This window comes from Oncorhynchus kisutch, unplaced genomic scaffold, assembly GCF_002021735.2.
Source record: "Oncorhynchus kisutch isolate 150728-3 unplaced genomic scaffold, Okis_V2 scaffold1105, whole genome shotgun sequence".
NCBI classification, from domain to species: Eukaryota; Metazoa; Chordata; class Actinopteri; order Salmoniformes; family Salmonidae; genus Oncorhynchus; species Oncorhynchus kisutch.
In genome coordinates, this window is record NW_022263050.1 from 52,851 (window position 1) to 68,892 (window position 16,042).

Sequence of the window (16,042 nt, forward strand, 5' to 3'; positions counted from 1 at the left end):
CATCAACTGCATTAAGTACTGCAGTGCATCTTCTCCCCTTGGACTGCACCAGATTTGCCAGTTCTTGCTGTACCATGTTACCCCACTCTTCCACCTAGGTACCTGAAAGTACACAGACATTTCTGGGGGGAATGGCCCTAGCTCTCACCCTCCGATCCAACAGGTCCCAGATGTGCTCAATGGGATTGAGATCCGGGCTCTTCGCTGACCATGGCAGAACACTGATATTCCTGTCTTGCAGGAAATCATGCACAGAACGAGCAGTATGGCTGGTGGCATTGTCATGCTAGAGGGTTATGTCAGGATGAGCCTGCAGGAAGTGTACCATATGAGGGAGGAGGATGTCTTCCCTGTAATACACAGCGTTGAGACTGCCTGCAATGACAACAAGCTTAGTCCGATGATGCTGTGATACTCTGCGCCAGACCATGACGGACCCTCCACCTCCAAATCGATATCGCTCCAGAGTACAGGCCTCGGTGTAACGCTCATTCCTTCAACGATAAACGTAAATCTGACCATCACACCTGGTGAGACAAAACCGCGACTCGTCAGTGAAGAGCACTTTTTGGCAGTCCTGTCTGGTCCAGCAACGGTGGGTTTGTGCCCATAGGTGACGCTGTTGCCGGTGATGTCTAATGAGGACCTGCCTTACAACAGGCCTACAAGCCCTCAGTTCAGCCTCTCTGTTTATTGCGGAAAGTCTGAGCACTGATGTAGGGATTGTGCCTGGGAAACATGGGAAACAGTGTTTAAACCCTTTACAATGAAGATCTGTGAAGTTACTTGGATTTTTAGGAATTATCTTTGAAAGACAGGGTCCTAAAAAAGGGACGTTTATTTTTTTGCTGAGTTTATATATATATATATATATATATATATATATAGTATTTACAAATTCACCACATTCATGATTTTATATGGGAATCAAAAAGCTTTCATTGATGTTCACCATGTGCTGATGTGCTCAGCACTGTCAACAGACCCCCATTATGGCATCACAATGTAACGGAAACCTTGCCATGATAAATGGTTGCAAGTTCAAATCCCCGAGCTGACAAGGTACAAATCTGTCGTTCTTCCCCTGAACAGGCAGTTAACCCACTGTTCCTAGGCCGTCATTGAAAATAGAATTTGTTCTTAACTGACTTGCCTAGTAAAATTCAAATTAAATTTAATAACATTGCTGTTTCCATCTGACAAGCAACATTTAATTTCCACTCATTTCTTGATAGATCTCTCACAGAGATAATCCAGAGTCACTGGCTTGCTGGGGCTCTCTCATGCCGTCCCTGGAGGGGGTGCGTCACCTGAGTGGGTTGATTCACTGTTGTGGTCATCCTGTCTGGGTTGGCGCCCCCCCCTTGGGTTGTGCCGTGGCGGAGATCTTTGTGGGCTATACTCAGCCTTGTCTCAGGATGGTAAGTTGGTGGTTGAAGATATCCCTCTAGTGGTGTGGGGGTTGTGCTTTGGCAAAGTGGGTGGGGTTATATCCTTCCTGTTTGGCCCTGTCCGGGGGTGTCCTCGGATGGGGCCACAGTGTCTCCTGACCCCTCCTGTCTCAGCCTCCAGTATTTATGCTGCAGTAGCTTATGTGTTGGGGGGCTGGGGTCAGTTTGTTATATCTGGAGTACTTCTCCTGTCCTATTCGGTGTCCTGTGTGAATCTAAGTGTGCGTTCTCTAATTCTCTCCTTCTCTCTTTCTTTTTCTCTCTCGGAGGACCTGAGCCCTAGGACCATGCCCCAGGACTACCTGACATGATGACTCCTTGCTGTCCCCAGTCCACCTGGCCATGCTGCTGTTCCAGTTTCAACTGACCTGAGCCCTAGGACCATGCCCCAGGACTACCTGACATGATGACTCCTTGCTGTCCCCAGTCCACCTGGCCATGCTGCTGCTCCAGTTTCAACTTCCACCTGACTGTGCTGCTGCTCCAGTTTCAACTGGAGCCTTATTATTATTCGACCATGCTGGTCATTTATGAACATTTGAACATCTTGGCCATGTTCTGTTATAATCTCCACCCGGCACAGCCAGAAGAGGACTGGCCACCCCACATAGCCTGGTTCCTCTCTAGGTTTCTTCCTAGGTATTGGCCTTTCTAGGGAGTTTTTCCTAGCCACCGTGCTTCTACACCTGCATTGCTTGCTGTTTGGGGTTTTAGGCTGGGTTTCTGTACAGCACTTTGAGATATCAGCTGATGTACGAAGGGCTATATAAATACATTTGATTTGATTTAGGTTAAGTTCTTATTTTGAGAGTGTTAATATTTATCATCAATGGCTTATCGAGGGAGAAAATCAAGTGAGTTTGACAAACTCCAAAAAGAGAACTCACAGATGAAGAGTCTCATCGAAAACCTGAGGAAGCAAAACATGGCTTTAAACCAACAGGATGACCAGGACAAGTTTTCAAGTTTTGTAAGGCTCATCAGTTTTTCAAATGTTTTTCCAAAAATATTATTGTTTATTTTGTGGTTTCATAGACATACAGTAGGCCTACATCCATAAAATCTTTAGCTTAAAAGTTTTTTATGACACACTGTGGAAACTATTTTGCCTACTTCACTTCTGCTATACATTTCATACTGTACCATTGTGATCCAGGGCTATCAGGAGAGCTACCCAGTCCCAGAGGGCCATCGTGTCTTCATCAGTGATGCCAGACTTCTGCAGATGCAGAGAGCTGAGAGAGAGACCATGGAAGCAAAGCAAAGAAAGATAAGTGCTATCCATGAGAATTATGTCCGGACTGCTCTCATCGGGGTTGGCAGCACCTTCGCGCACCACTTCGTCCCCTCTATTCAGTGCATTCCGTGGCCGAAAGCTCCACCGAGGCCTTTGCCACGAAGGCTTGAGCACATAGCTCTGGCCCCACTGAAGAACGTGGTGGGGGTGGACGGAGCCCAAGTTCGACCCGGATCTCACTCTCTGGAGTCCATCCAGGTAAATAAGTCATTCAGCAGCAGTAACGTGTGGCCTGTTCCCGTCCCTCCCACTGGAGCTCCCTCCAAGAGGGGCAAGAAGAAGAAGGGCAGGCGGGGAGTCAAAGCCCTGAAAGTCCAGTCGGATCAGGGCTGTGCTGACAACAACGGACCCATTGACCTGATGGAGGAGGTGAGGGACATCGAGCCTCACCTGAAGGAGGAGGCCTGGAAGGTAGGATGGACTTAGAATTTATTGTAAATGTGAACATTTGCAGTTCAGAATTATACTTGGACTGATAAATTGCCAAAACAGATAGTGGTTCCATGTCTTAAAATCAAATCAAACTTTATTTGTCACATGTGCCGAACACAACAAGTGTAGACCTTACCGTGAAACCAACAGTGCAGTTCAAGAAGAGTTAAGAAAGTATTTACCAAATAAATAATAAAGTAAAAATAAATAAATAATAAAGTTAAAAAATAATAATAATTAAAGTAACACAATGACATAACAATAACGAGGCTAAATACAGTACCGAGTAAGTGTGTGGGGGTACAAGTTAGAAAGGATACTCTCTTTTTGACAGCATGATAGAATAGATCCTAGAATACAGGATCTCTCTGTGTATTAGTTTATGTATATACTAGTTCTATATGTATTTCTATGATGGGAGCATTGTTTTCTGGTCTACACCAAAGGTGGTACATGAGGTGAAGGCCATGGGCAGGAGAAGTTTGGGCTCGGCCATGTCCATGGGGGAAATAGCCACCAGCTCTCTGGGAAGCCTGAGCTCAGTGGATATGAACACCCCTGCGGAGCTCCGTGACTACTTGGATGTTGGGACCCCGGTCAAGTTGCGTGACAGCCCACCCAGGCCTGCTCCCCCTCCTACCAAGCCCAGGAGCAAACAGCCTCGGCCTATAAGGTTCCTTAGCCTGCCAAAGGCTGCCACCGGCTCAGGTCAGTCCCTCTCATGTACTCACACTAATGTAAATTAGACAGGGAGATGAAGCTAGGTAGAGTGATAGAAAAACAGTAGGAAGGGAAGAGACACAAATGGCTTTAGCCCAGGGCCACACTTGATTTGCCTGTTTCACAGTGAGATAACCTTTACTCAAGGTTAATTGGACCCTGCTTCTGAGCAGGGAGAGCACCAAAAATATATGTGCTAAATTTAAAATGATATCATAATGAACTAGTGTTAAAAGCTACAAACAGATATGAAAATGAGTAAATACATAAATAAGATGTCTGCTGTCAATCCATAGACAATAAGGCAGCCAGTGAGCCAAAGGGCCAAATAAAGAACCAGGCCAGATTGCAGCCCCTGTCCAACCCAGAGCAGGCCCTGACTAAGACCTTCAAGCTGCTCCACTCTCCCTCTGATGACTGGTGAGCATTCACCCTAGACAAGACCAATGGAGCTAGGCTAAAGGAAGCACAGTGTAGTGTCCTTGGAAATGTAGATTTGAGCTACAGAGCGTAGAAACTTCTGAATTTAAGAGACCAGAGTCCTAATTGATGAACATAATTTTAATGTTTTTGGAAAATGTTGTGGAAAATGCTTACGTTTCTTTCACTGATTTGCAGGGAGAAGAAGATCGAGGGCTTGACCTCTCTCCGTGTGATGGCTCAGAACCACATGGACATACTGATGCCTAAACTCCATGATATCTGCCTTGCCATTATAAATGAGGTAGCTGTATTCATTCACTGCCCTATTCATTCATCTGCACAAATCTGCTACATTTGGAGAACAAGTCAAATTATTGTGTCATGTTTCTGATGTTTGTGGGTTGTACTGCTCAACATTAATAGCTGGTCCTGTGCATGTTATTATGATTCAGGTGAAGAACCTGCGCTCTGCAGTGTCTTGTGCTGACAGTGAGGTGGAGGGGACGGCACGCGTGCTGCTGCACAAAGCCAGCAAGGCCAACGCCTTCATCCGGCAGGGCGCCAACTTTGCCCTGGGTCACATGGTGCAGAGCTGCACCCCTACACGTGTCATGAATGCCCTGCTGGTCGGTGGGCTGAGGTAAAGAGGGAGAGGGGTCAATTAACACTCACTAAGGGGTAGATCCGGACTTCCACAAATTGTCCCATTATCCAAATCTCGAAATTGAGAAGATTGAAATACTGCTAGTTTTTAATTAACTGCCTTTTTCATCAGCATGCTAGGTTATTCCACAACACTTCCGGCAGCAACTCACCCCAACGCTAGACGTCACATTTGAATGGAATCACATTTTTTTGTTATGTCTTATACTTCCTTGTGTTGTGTACTTCTTATTTTACCATTGCGTTACTTAGATTATTTTTAGCCATTGGTGGAGAGGTACTGTCTACTGATGTGTGCTAGCCTTTGGGGAGTAACAAGTCATTTATAAACATTTATAAAGTGTATATATAGTGAACACTTTAGATTAGGGGCTATTAGTGAGGCACTGAGGTATTAGTAAGTACATGTACTCACATTCATAAATGCACTCATTAATAAATACACCATTTGTGACATTTATAAATACATTTATAAATATGTATATAAATGGTGAGTCAAACCATTAATCAACCATTAACAAATGCCTTGACAGTAACTCCTTTATAACTGGTTTATAGTACATTAGTAGAACATTATTAATCATTTACATATTGTGATCATACTATGATCAAACACCTTATTAGTAAGTCATGAACAAATCATTTAAAATAGCGTTTATAAATGTGTAAATAACTATTTATAGATTTCTTATTGACATTTACAAATGTAGGAATAATGATTAATAAATGGTAAGTAAACTCTTTACAAACAATTTATAAATGGTATATTAAGGGACCTTAATATAAAGTTTTACCGAACATTTTGATCCATCGATGAGACTTCATCAATACAATCCATTATCATTCATCTCCTAACTCATGTATCTCTATGACATATAACTGATGTGCTCTGTTTTTCCTTCCTCAGCCACCGTAACGCTGCGGTGAGGAGCTGCACTGCTCAGCACCTGGAGAGACTGGCTGAGGTCATGGGGACGGCTCGTCTCCTGTCGGGGAAGAAAGACCTCACTGACCGTTTCTTGATTGCCGTCAGTAAACTGGCTGTGGACCCTTCACAGGAAGTCAGGTGGGAAGTTCCTCCTGTAAAGTAGCTTGCTTCAACATAACAGTTAAGGCCGGGATTCAATCCATGGCTCGCTATAGCACTAGATCGCCAACAATGCAGCTTTTAAAGGTAATTTAGGTCTTGAGTCAACATCTGCAGCATTTACCACGAATACAAATTGAATTGACTTTAAAAGCCACATTGTCGTCTGTCTATGCTAAAGGGTGTCATGGATTGAATTGCAGATTTTAGGTATTCCAAAACAACCACAGGTTCTCTTGGAGGGGAATAGTAATTGAAAACAAAAAGGAAAAATTATAAACACAAGTAAGTGCTACGTGGCATAGGACAATCCAAGTCCAGGCACACATGTGGGTTTGAAAGTTAAAAAGCCAAAGCTTAGCCGGGATGTTTGGCCGGGAGGGATGTTCTTCTCCCATCGCCAACTAGCGACCTCCTGTGGTGGGCGGGGTGCAATGCACGGAGACGGTCACCAGGTGTATGGTGTTTCCTCCGACACATTGGTGCTTCCAGGTTAAGCGGGCATTGTGTCAAGAAGCAGTGCAGCTTGGCTGGGTTGTGTTTCGGAGGACGCACGGCTCTCGACCTTCGCCTCTCCAGAGTCTTTACGGGAGTTGCAGCGATGGGCAAAGATTGTAACTACCTATTGGATACCACGAAATTGGGGTAAAAATTTAATTACATTACAAATCTAAATGAGTCCAAATATTCCGTACCTGATTCAGTTTCCTTCCATCTGTTTGGTGCCATGAGCGCTACAGCAACACCGCTTAACCAAATAAAGGTCTCTTCCTGGCGCACACTTGCCTTTATAAAGGGTAACAACACCCCAAAATCGACATGTCTTCCGTTTTTCCCAGACCTCAAAAGTGGTTCCCTGCTAGGGTTTTAAACATTGTCATGGACATAGAACATCTAATCGTGTTATATTTCTATTAAAAAGGTGTACTTTTGAGAGCGAAAACCTGCAGAAGCAGAGACAAACGGTCGACGGGGGAAATGTTAACGGAGAATAGGGGGATTTTTTTTGGGGGGGGGTATCAGGCAAAAGGGATTTTACATGAACATTAGCTAGCTAAATAAGGTTAGCAAGATGCTGCTACACTTGACCGTGGTATTTGTTCATGTTTAGCAACTCCCAATTAGCGCATTCCTCTAGGACAGTCACTTGTGCCTGAATTCAACAAAAAACCAACAACTATTCAGTCAGTGTTAAGAGCAGTTGTTTGAAACCAATCGGAAAGGCAAGCCAAGCTTGCCAGCCGCTCTTGATTTCCATTTGACTGACCATCAGTTTGGCACAACACTGAACTCTAGCCAACCAAAAGGATAACATTGAGTAAAAAGGTGTAGGTAACGCCAACATTAACCTTTTCACACGTGAGTTCCAAATATCTTCAACAGTCGCCCCAGTGGGAGTTGATTTTATGCGCGTGATGTCAGAATGCACTCACCGTTCCAACATGTGGACATTTAACCCGCGCTGACCTCAGACCAAGGTACACTACCTGCTAATTTTCTATAGGCCGTTTCAACTTCTAATTTTGCCTCATTCATTCACAAATGTAGCCCATTTCACTGTTGCAGATCATTTCCATTTGAGAATTTAATGAGCCGGACAAACTTTCCTTCAAAAGAAAGCCCAAGCACTTCCCCAGATCAAGTATACAGTCCTTGAACATTTATTGTGTTCCTTACAAATAACTGTGGACATGCGTGCATTCTGATCAAAGTGCCTTATTTTCTGTGTAACGTGTTGTCGTTTCTACTGTAGTGTACCGTAAGTATAATGTACTTAGCATTTTATTCATGCTTTCTGATTCTTGCCTAGATTGTAATGGACACGTGTGTAAAACACTTTTGAAGGTGGTACTGAATATGAGCTAATGCTAACGCCATACAATGCAGTCAGGTTATCACGTACGCGTCTGTCAGACTAATGGTGATCTCAACTGGAGTACCCCCATTGTCTTGAATGCACTGAATTCGTTAGTTGATTTGAACACGGCATCAGAGTGTAAACTATGGTACCTCAGGGTTGCCAGATCAGACCCCCTTTCCAGGGATATTTAGCTTAGAAAAACTGTCTGCCCTGCCATTTATTGTTGATAAATCCCCATCTTATTAATATTTCCTGCATCATCCTCTCCATAATACCTTCCCCCAAGGACTTCACCTCCCAAAATGGATTGAGCTATATCTTGCAACTCTGTTTAGCTTTCGTGCTAAGGTTGTATTGGCTTTTTGATTAGTTAACTGTAAACTACTTGTCATGTGTACGCCGTAACAAGTACACAGATTTGTCACATGCTGAAGTGGCCAAACTAAGTTAAGACCTCAGGAAATGGGCACAGTGAACGGCATTCTGGGATTAGGGAGTTCTTGCTTGACAAACATGGCTGCCATATTTTCTAAACTAGATTTACATGTTCCAATGGTCCGCTGCAGGGACCAGTCAGTGATAACAAGCATGTGATCGTACGCGCCAGACTCTCCCATAAGTGTTATATTGGGTGGAGATCTGGTGACAGACCGCACATGGCTCAAACCATTGGCTCAAACCATTGTGACCACTCATGACATATGGATGGGGGCATAGCCACGGTAGCCAAAGTAAATGGCCTGCCAAGCATGATAGGTTGCTAATTACTCAGGAACCACACCTGTGGAATAACACTTGTTTAGGCCCAAAAACAACATGTTACCCATTAATGATGAGATTCCACCGGGGTCGGGAGTCACGGTCCTCGTTGAGGGTGGCCCAGCAGTGGTCAAGCACCAGCGCTACCTTGGGGTCAGAGGACCTGGTCAGCTCCACCTCAAAGTGCAGAGGCTGTCTCAGGTACCTCACCACTGGATAGTCCTCCTCCTGGTGGAACGTGTTATACGAGGCGTCTGGAACACAGAACAAGACAACCGGGGGTCGTGTTCAGTGGGCAACATCTGAACTTGTCCATTAAGAAAAGCTTGTTTATAATATCCTGTTGTGCACCGATGAACACAAGCCATTTATAGCCAACACTACCCCCCCAGAGACCTCTGACAAATTCCCAAATCAGCTCCTCACCGTTACTACATAGCCACACCTGTATATCTCAGAACGCAAGAGTAATATATCACAAGGTTTACATTTTTGGGAATGGTTTTGTAAAGGAGACCTTCCAAGATTCTTTTAGAGGCTAGGGGTCAAGTTGAAATTCTGAATTTGTGCACGCTTACCCTGAACGAGTCTCATTCTGAACATTAGTTGACCCGTCCCAGTCTCTGCAAAAGGCTCGTTGTCAAGCGGCCTGGTCAGGAAGGCCAATGTGCGAGTGATGTTGACCACATAGTAGCAGGAAACCTTTAACCTTAAAAGAGTATGCAACTTCAATAGGGGAAACATGCAACTTCAATAGGGGAAACTTCAAGCAGTGGAGTGGACACACTGATAGTAGAGGCACATTTTCCCTGTATACAAAGTATTGAGCAATTGGTTAAGGAAAAAAAACACCCTATAACAGCTAATAGCTACAATTGTGATGCGTAATGCACTCATACAGCATGAATTGTTGATAAACTTTGTAGTAGAGGGGAATTGCTTATTACAGCCTACAGAAGCAAACAGTCCATAAATACACAGTACCCATCACCTCAGGATAATAGTAATTTTACCTTCCTGGTGGTGCCACAGGAGTTCACAGTGAAGTGGAAGCAGGCTAAGCGATCATCACTGTAGGTGGTTCAGACCGGGAGCAGACTCCACCTTCATCGCCAGCGCAGTCATCATTCCGTTAGAGAAACACTCTTGGAGGTGGGGGAGCAAAAGACAGGTAGCCATCAGACCTGGGTTCTGTATTTGTTACACTTAATTGAGCTTGCCGAGCACAGTAGAACCAATGGAATAGCCCTAAATATGCAAACCATGCCCATCTGGTTCTCCAGATTGAATTGAAGAATACACCTGAAGTCGTAAAATGTCTAACTAGTAATTTGTTATGCTAACTATCTAGCAAGAGGTTGCATAGCAACATCATCAACTTCCGGTTGACAGGTGAAGAGCTAGTACACGCGACTGAAAGCATACTGTTCGTTTACAGGTTGGAACAACCTATTTCGTATGTTTTTGCAGTCCTTTTTTGGAACCCTATAAGCTTAAATGTTGCGGCATCCTGCATCACATCTTGCGTGGTTCCGCATAATTCTATGGCACGTTATTTAAGTGTCAGCCAAGACGCAATTTACCACAATCTGCCACCATCTACCACAAACGGTGGCTGCATAAGCTCAAAACTTTCGAAAGTAACTGTACATCTGACAACTTTATCAGATGTAACATTTTACTGGTTGTCTCAGATAAAAAAACACTACTACTTTGTTCTCCTGTACCTCTTCTGCCTGCCTGTTTGTTCTTCTAGATTCTCCCCTTCCATCTATGTCCCCATCTGTGGCAAAACCACCCCCGTCTCCTTTTACAAACATTTTCCACCAAAAAATGTGTACAGTCTTGTAGGTAGACTCATCACTGATCCTTTCACCTTCATCCATCTCAGACGTACTCTCATCTGGGCTACCTGCACAGCCTACCTCAGTACAGATGTGCAGATCCACCAACCAAACGCACCACTACATTCACTTCCGAAACCGAATGTTTTTGATCGAACACAACATTTTTTAAATAATAATAATTCAATGTCCAAAGTCAGATTCCGCACTCATCTGGTACATTGTGATTCAAACTGTAGCCCAAATGAGCGTGCTCTGGTATCAATGCTCATCGGGAGAAGTCCTCAACTTCAAAACGTTGTTTTCTACAGCAAAGCTGGCTTACCTTACGTATTCACTACTGCACTTGTTTATTGCAATTGAATGGTAAAAACACATCCAAGAAACACCCACATCAAACCACACCCCCAAGACAATTCTTGTTTGCCTTCAGTCATGGCCGCTAGCATTTCTTAATGAGCATTGATGAAAAACAAGAGCTGTGCTCGAATACCCACACTAACATACTGTATACTACATACTTAATGAGTATATACTGAATACTATATATTATTAGTTCATTTTAGTATTCTGTAAACGAACAGTATGCTTTCAATTGCGCGTTCTAGCTTTTCACCTGTCTACCGGAAGGTGATGCTGTTGCTATGCAACCTCTTGCTAGCTATCTAGCATAACAAATGACTGGTTAGACATTATACGACTTCGGGTGTGTTCTTAAATTCAATCAGGAGTTCCAGAATGCGCTCATGAATTCAGAGCTTTGTCAGATTGTCTGTTTGTAAATTCAGAGCAGAGTAGACAGCCAGAGCGAATTTACGAAAGCACCAAAATGTCCATTGAGAACGCACAATGACTATACCATTTAGCTAAGCTCAGAATGACGGGAATAATCACGTCAAACATTGGGTAGTTAGTTAGATAGCCTATAGTTATTATACTGTCAAGTTTGATCTATAAGTAGCCAACTAACGTTAGGTATCTAGCTAACAACATACCGGTACATACTGCTGTACTGATACGCTATGTGGTTCGTAAGACCAGTGTAGCTAACAAATTGTCAGCCAATATAACGTGTAAGTTAACTTATTTAAAAAGTAATTACTTTATTACATTGCTCAACATTTTCTTAATATTTGTCATAATTAGTTAAAGCAATGAATTTGTATCCGCTCTCGTTGTACTTCGACTGCATATTTTCCGCCATTTTCAACAAATCTGGAAACGATGTGAAGCCACGCCCATTTCCTGAAGAATTGCATTATTGGCCCTAAAGTACGGAAACAGTGTCCATATTTTGGCGAATTTAGTACGACATCCTGGAACATTTGGCATACTAAATATATCCATAGTATTTTTTTATTTCTATTTTATTTCACCTTCATTTAACCAGTTAGGCTAGTTGAGAACAAGCTCTCATTTACAACTGCAACCTGGCCAAGATAAAGCAAAGCAGTTCGACACATACAACAACAGAGTTACAGATGGAATAAACAAACATACAGTCAATAATACAGTAGAAAAAGTCTATATACAGTGTGTGCAAATAAGGAAAGGATAAGGGAGGTAAGGCAATAAATAGGCCATGGTGGCAAAGTAATTACAACATAGCAATTAAACACTGGAATGGTAGATGTGCAGAAGATGAATGTGCAAGTAGAGATACTGGGGTGCAAAGGAGCTAAATAAATAAATAAATACAGCAAGGGGATGAGGTAGTTGGATGGGCTATTTACAGATGGGCTATGTACAGGTGCAGTGATCTGTGAGCTGCTCTGACAGCTGGTGCTTAAAGCTTAGTGAGGGAGATCTGAGTCTCCAGCTTCAGTGATTTTTGCAGTTTGTTCCAGTCATTGGCAGCAGAGAACTGGAAGTAAAGGCGGCCAAAGGAAAAATTGGCTTTGGGGGTGACCAGTGAGATTCTCCTGTTGGAACGTGTGCTATGGGTGGGTGCTGCTATGGTGACCAGTGAGCTGAGATAAGACGGGGCTTTACCTAGCAGAGACTTGTAGATGACCTGGAGCCAGTGGGTTTGGCGACGAGTATGAAGCGAGGGCCAGCCAACGAGAGCATATAGGTTGCAGTGGTGGGTAGTAAATGGGGCTTTTGGATCGGAGATGCTTAATGTAAGTTTGGAAGGAGAGTTTACAGTCTAACCTGACACCTAGGTATTTGTAGTCCACATATTATAAGTCAGAACCGTCCAGAGTAGTGATGCTGAACGGGCGGACAGGTGCAGGCAGCGATCGGTTGAAGAGCATGTATTTAGTTTTACTTGCATTTAAGAGCAGTTGGAGGCCACAGAAGGAGAGTTGTATGGCATTGAAGCTCATCTGAAGGTTAGTTAACACAGTGTCCAAAGAAGGGCCAGAGGTATACAGGTATACTATGATATATTTATACAGGTATACTATGACCAATAAGCATACTAAATACTCAATTCATGTCACAAACAGTACAGTTAGTGCGAGTATTCGAACACAGCTAAGGCCAAATCAGGAAGTGCAGTCACCTTTTAATCCTGAATGACAATTGTCTTGCCTCATAGAGATAGATACATCTTCTTAGGGCTGATCGATGTGACAACAGCCAGTGAAAGTGCAGGGCGCCAAATTCAAAAGAACAGAAATCTCATAATTAAAATTCCTCAGACATACAAGTATTTCACACCATTTTAAAGATACACTTCTTGTTAATCCCACCACAGTGCCTGATTTCAAATATGCTTTACGGCGAAAGAGAGGAGTCACAAAAATCTGAAATAGAGATAAAATGAATCACTAACCTTTGATGATCTTCATCAGATGACACTCATAGGACTTCATGTTACACAATACATGTAGGTTTTGTTCGATAAAGTTATCAAATGTATATCAAATGTATATCAAAAGAATCTCAGTATACGTTGGAGCGTTATGTTCAGTAGTTCCAAAAACATCCGGTGATTTTGCAGAGAGCCACATCAATTTACAGAAATACTCATAATAAATGTTGATGAAAATAAAATTGTTATGCACAGAATTAAAGATATATTTCTGCTTAATGCAACCGCTGTGTCAGATTACAAAAAACCTTTACGGAAAAAGCAAACCATGCAATAATCTGGGTACGGCGCTCAGAGCCCAAACAAGCCAAAAAGATATCCGCCATATTGTGCAGTCAACAGAAGTCAGAAAAAACATTATAAATATTCACTTACCTTTGATGATCTTCATCAGGATGCACTCCCAGGAATCCCAGTTCCACAATAAATGTTTGTTTTGTTCGATAATGTCCATCATTTATGTCCAAATAGCTACTTTTCTTAGCGAGTTTTGTAAACAAATCCAATCTCACGAAGCGTGTTCACTAGGAGCAGACGAAATGTCAAAAAGTTCCGTTACAGTCCGTAGAAACATGTCAAACGATGTATAGAATCAATCTTTAGGATGTTGTTAAAATAAATCTTCAATAATGTTCCAACTGGAGAATTCCTTTGTCTGTAGAATTGCGATGGAACAGAGCTCGCCCTCATGTGAACGAGCATCACGAGCTCAAGGCATTCTGCCAGACCTCTGACTCATTCCCCTCTCATTCGCCCTCACTTCACAGTAGAAGCATCAAACAGGTTCTAAAGACTGTTGGCATCTAGTGGAAGCCTGTTGACATCTAGGAAGTGCAACATGACCAATATCCCACTGGGTCTTCAATAGGGAATGGGTTGAAAAACGACCAACCTCAGATTTCCCACTTCCTGGTAGGATTTTTTCTCAGGTTTTTGCCTGCCATATGTGTTCTGTTATACTCACTCTTCAGAGTGTGTTCTATCCACATATACTAATGATATGCATATCTTAGCTTCTGGGACTGAGTAGCAGGCAGTTTACTCTGGGCACCTCTGGACAAGAAGATAATAAGAAGCCATAAGAAGATAAAAGACTCATCTATGTATCTGTGCCAATATAGTGTCTGTGACAGCATGGGCAGCGCCATTGAGGCTATCTTCATATTAAAGTAGTAACATTTCTTCTTCACAATTGTCTGAGCCCTTCTGATGACCCGATTGGACATGACTTCAACAGGGTCACCAGTAGGGCTCAGCCAATGAAGTTGGTAGTCCCACCCAGTTGACTACATTCAAATTGTGAAAGTGCATGCAAATGCAGCATTTTGGCCATTAGAGGCCAATATCTTTCTCTCTGTCTGGGCTACAATTGTAGACGGTTGGGTAATTATGCTTTTCACCTGTGAAAGGCTGTTGTGCTGCTAATGAGGGAGTTCTATTAACCTGAGCCGAGCGGTGAGGGCGGAGCACCCTTCTAAAATTGAACAGTAGCCTTACATTTAGGTTTTTGTCCTAACACTACACAGCTGATTCAGATTAACAAAGCTGGATGATTATTTGAATCAGCTTTGTAGGGCTCGGGGAATAAAAAGAGAATGTGCAGCCCTTTGGGCTTCAGGTGACTGAGTGTGGGAAGCCTTTGTCATAGGGTAAAAGTTGCATACCCCTGGGCTGTAGGCTGCACACTTTGGGTCAAATATCAGGTTCTGTAGCTGTGTATTTCATCAGAACAAATCTGTTCTACAATGATTATTTTCCTTAGCTCAGGGTAAGTAGTAGCAGGCCTAGGAGAGTCTTATGCGACGCAAACATTTGAGTTGTTCTTCCTCCTTTTAATCATAATAATTTGTCAAATGCCTTACAGGTTGTTTTGCCTATTGATGGCAGCTGTGGGCATACAAGCACAACAGACACCTTCTATAAGTATGCATTTTGTACCTTGCAAATTTAAGCACTAAGCGTTTGACAAGATTTTTTAAATATTTTTTTTAACTAACCTTTCCTATTCCAGATGACCTCAACGCTGAATGCCTTGGTAACGTTATTCGTTTGAGTGTCGCTCCTCTTTTTGAAGATGTTGACGCTGTCTTCAGTGAGTTTGCCTCTTATGATTCTCTTTCTCTCCTTTCATAATTCATGGCTTGATATTGCTTGTCAACTATTGTGTTCACACCATCTCCATCCCTTCCAGATGACACACAAATCATAAACCTGACGCCTGGCCTTGCTACTCAGTGTGGATTCAGCTTTAAATTTGACCCCATGGGGAATGCCATGTTTTTTGCTTCTCTTCAAAACTGCTTTTCCCAAAACATGGTAACCTTAAGAACTGTAGTGTTTGCTTGTACTTCAAATGGAAAGTTTGCCTTTCAGTGTCACTGCATTTGCAACTCATTCTGTAGCAATTTTATTTACCTTTGACATGGAGTCATGCTGAGACCAGGCTCTTTTACAGATGAGCCCTGTCTACACAAAGATACAAGTCAATATTTGCATCACTAGATGGAAAAATGAAATAACTGAACCCATTCTTCAGTAAAAAGGTCCTCAATAAGCCTGAGTTGCCGAAGTCCGGTTCCAGAAACATTGACGCAGTTTTACTTAACTCTGTGGATATCAAAAGGATCTCCATTGTTAGCCACCCTTTGGTCTGGTATCTCTTACCTCTAAGTTAACGATGACGT

At 42.9% G+C, this 16,042-nt stretch overlaps 1 protein-coding gene and 1 long non-coding RNA gene across 5 annotated transcripts in view; one reads left to right on the forward strand and one right to left on the reverse strand.

Moving 5' to 3' along the window:
• The window catches only part of LOC116364613 (uncharacterized), a 29,033-nt gene that overhangs the window by 3,022 nt on the left and 9,969 nt on the right, over positions 1-16,042 (forward strand). For 3 of the 4 annotated variants that reach the window (XM_031817633.1, XM_031817636.1, XM_031817634.1), the window contains exons 1-10: positions 2,266-2,421; positions 2,608-3,159; positions 3,627-3,888; positions 4,197-4,320; positions 4,519-4,624; positions 4,776-4,963; positions 5,894-6,052; positions 15,223-15,281; positions 15,370-15,450; positions 15,550-15,674. In XM_031817633.1, coding sequence (XP_031673493.1) covers positions 2,281-2,421; positions 2,608-3,159; positions 3,627-3,888; positions 4,197-4,320; positions 4,519-4,624; positions 4,776-4,963; positions 5,894-6,052; positions 15,223-15,281; positions 15,370-15,450; positions 15,550-15,674 — 1,797 coding nt within the window. In that variant the 5' untranslated portion in view covers positions 2,266-2,280. Of the gene's footprint in view, positions 1-2,265; positions 2,422-2,607; positions 3,160-3,626; positions 3,889-4,196; positions 4,321-4,518; positions 4,625-4,775; positions 4,964-5,893; positions 6,053-15,222; positions 15,282-15,369; positions 15,451-15,549; positions 15,675-16,042 lie in introns of those variants that run through there. The other variant, XM_031817635.1, reaches the window with a different exon arrangement.
• LOC116364614 (uncharacterized) lies at positions 8,153-10,186 on the reverse strand. Its single transcript, XR_004208017.1, has 3 exons — positions 9,707-10,186; positions 9,272-9,402; positions 8,153-8,947 (listed from the first exon to the last, which is right to left on the reverse strand). It is a non-coding gene; the product is annotated as an uncharacterized LOC116364614 (long non-coding RNA).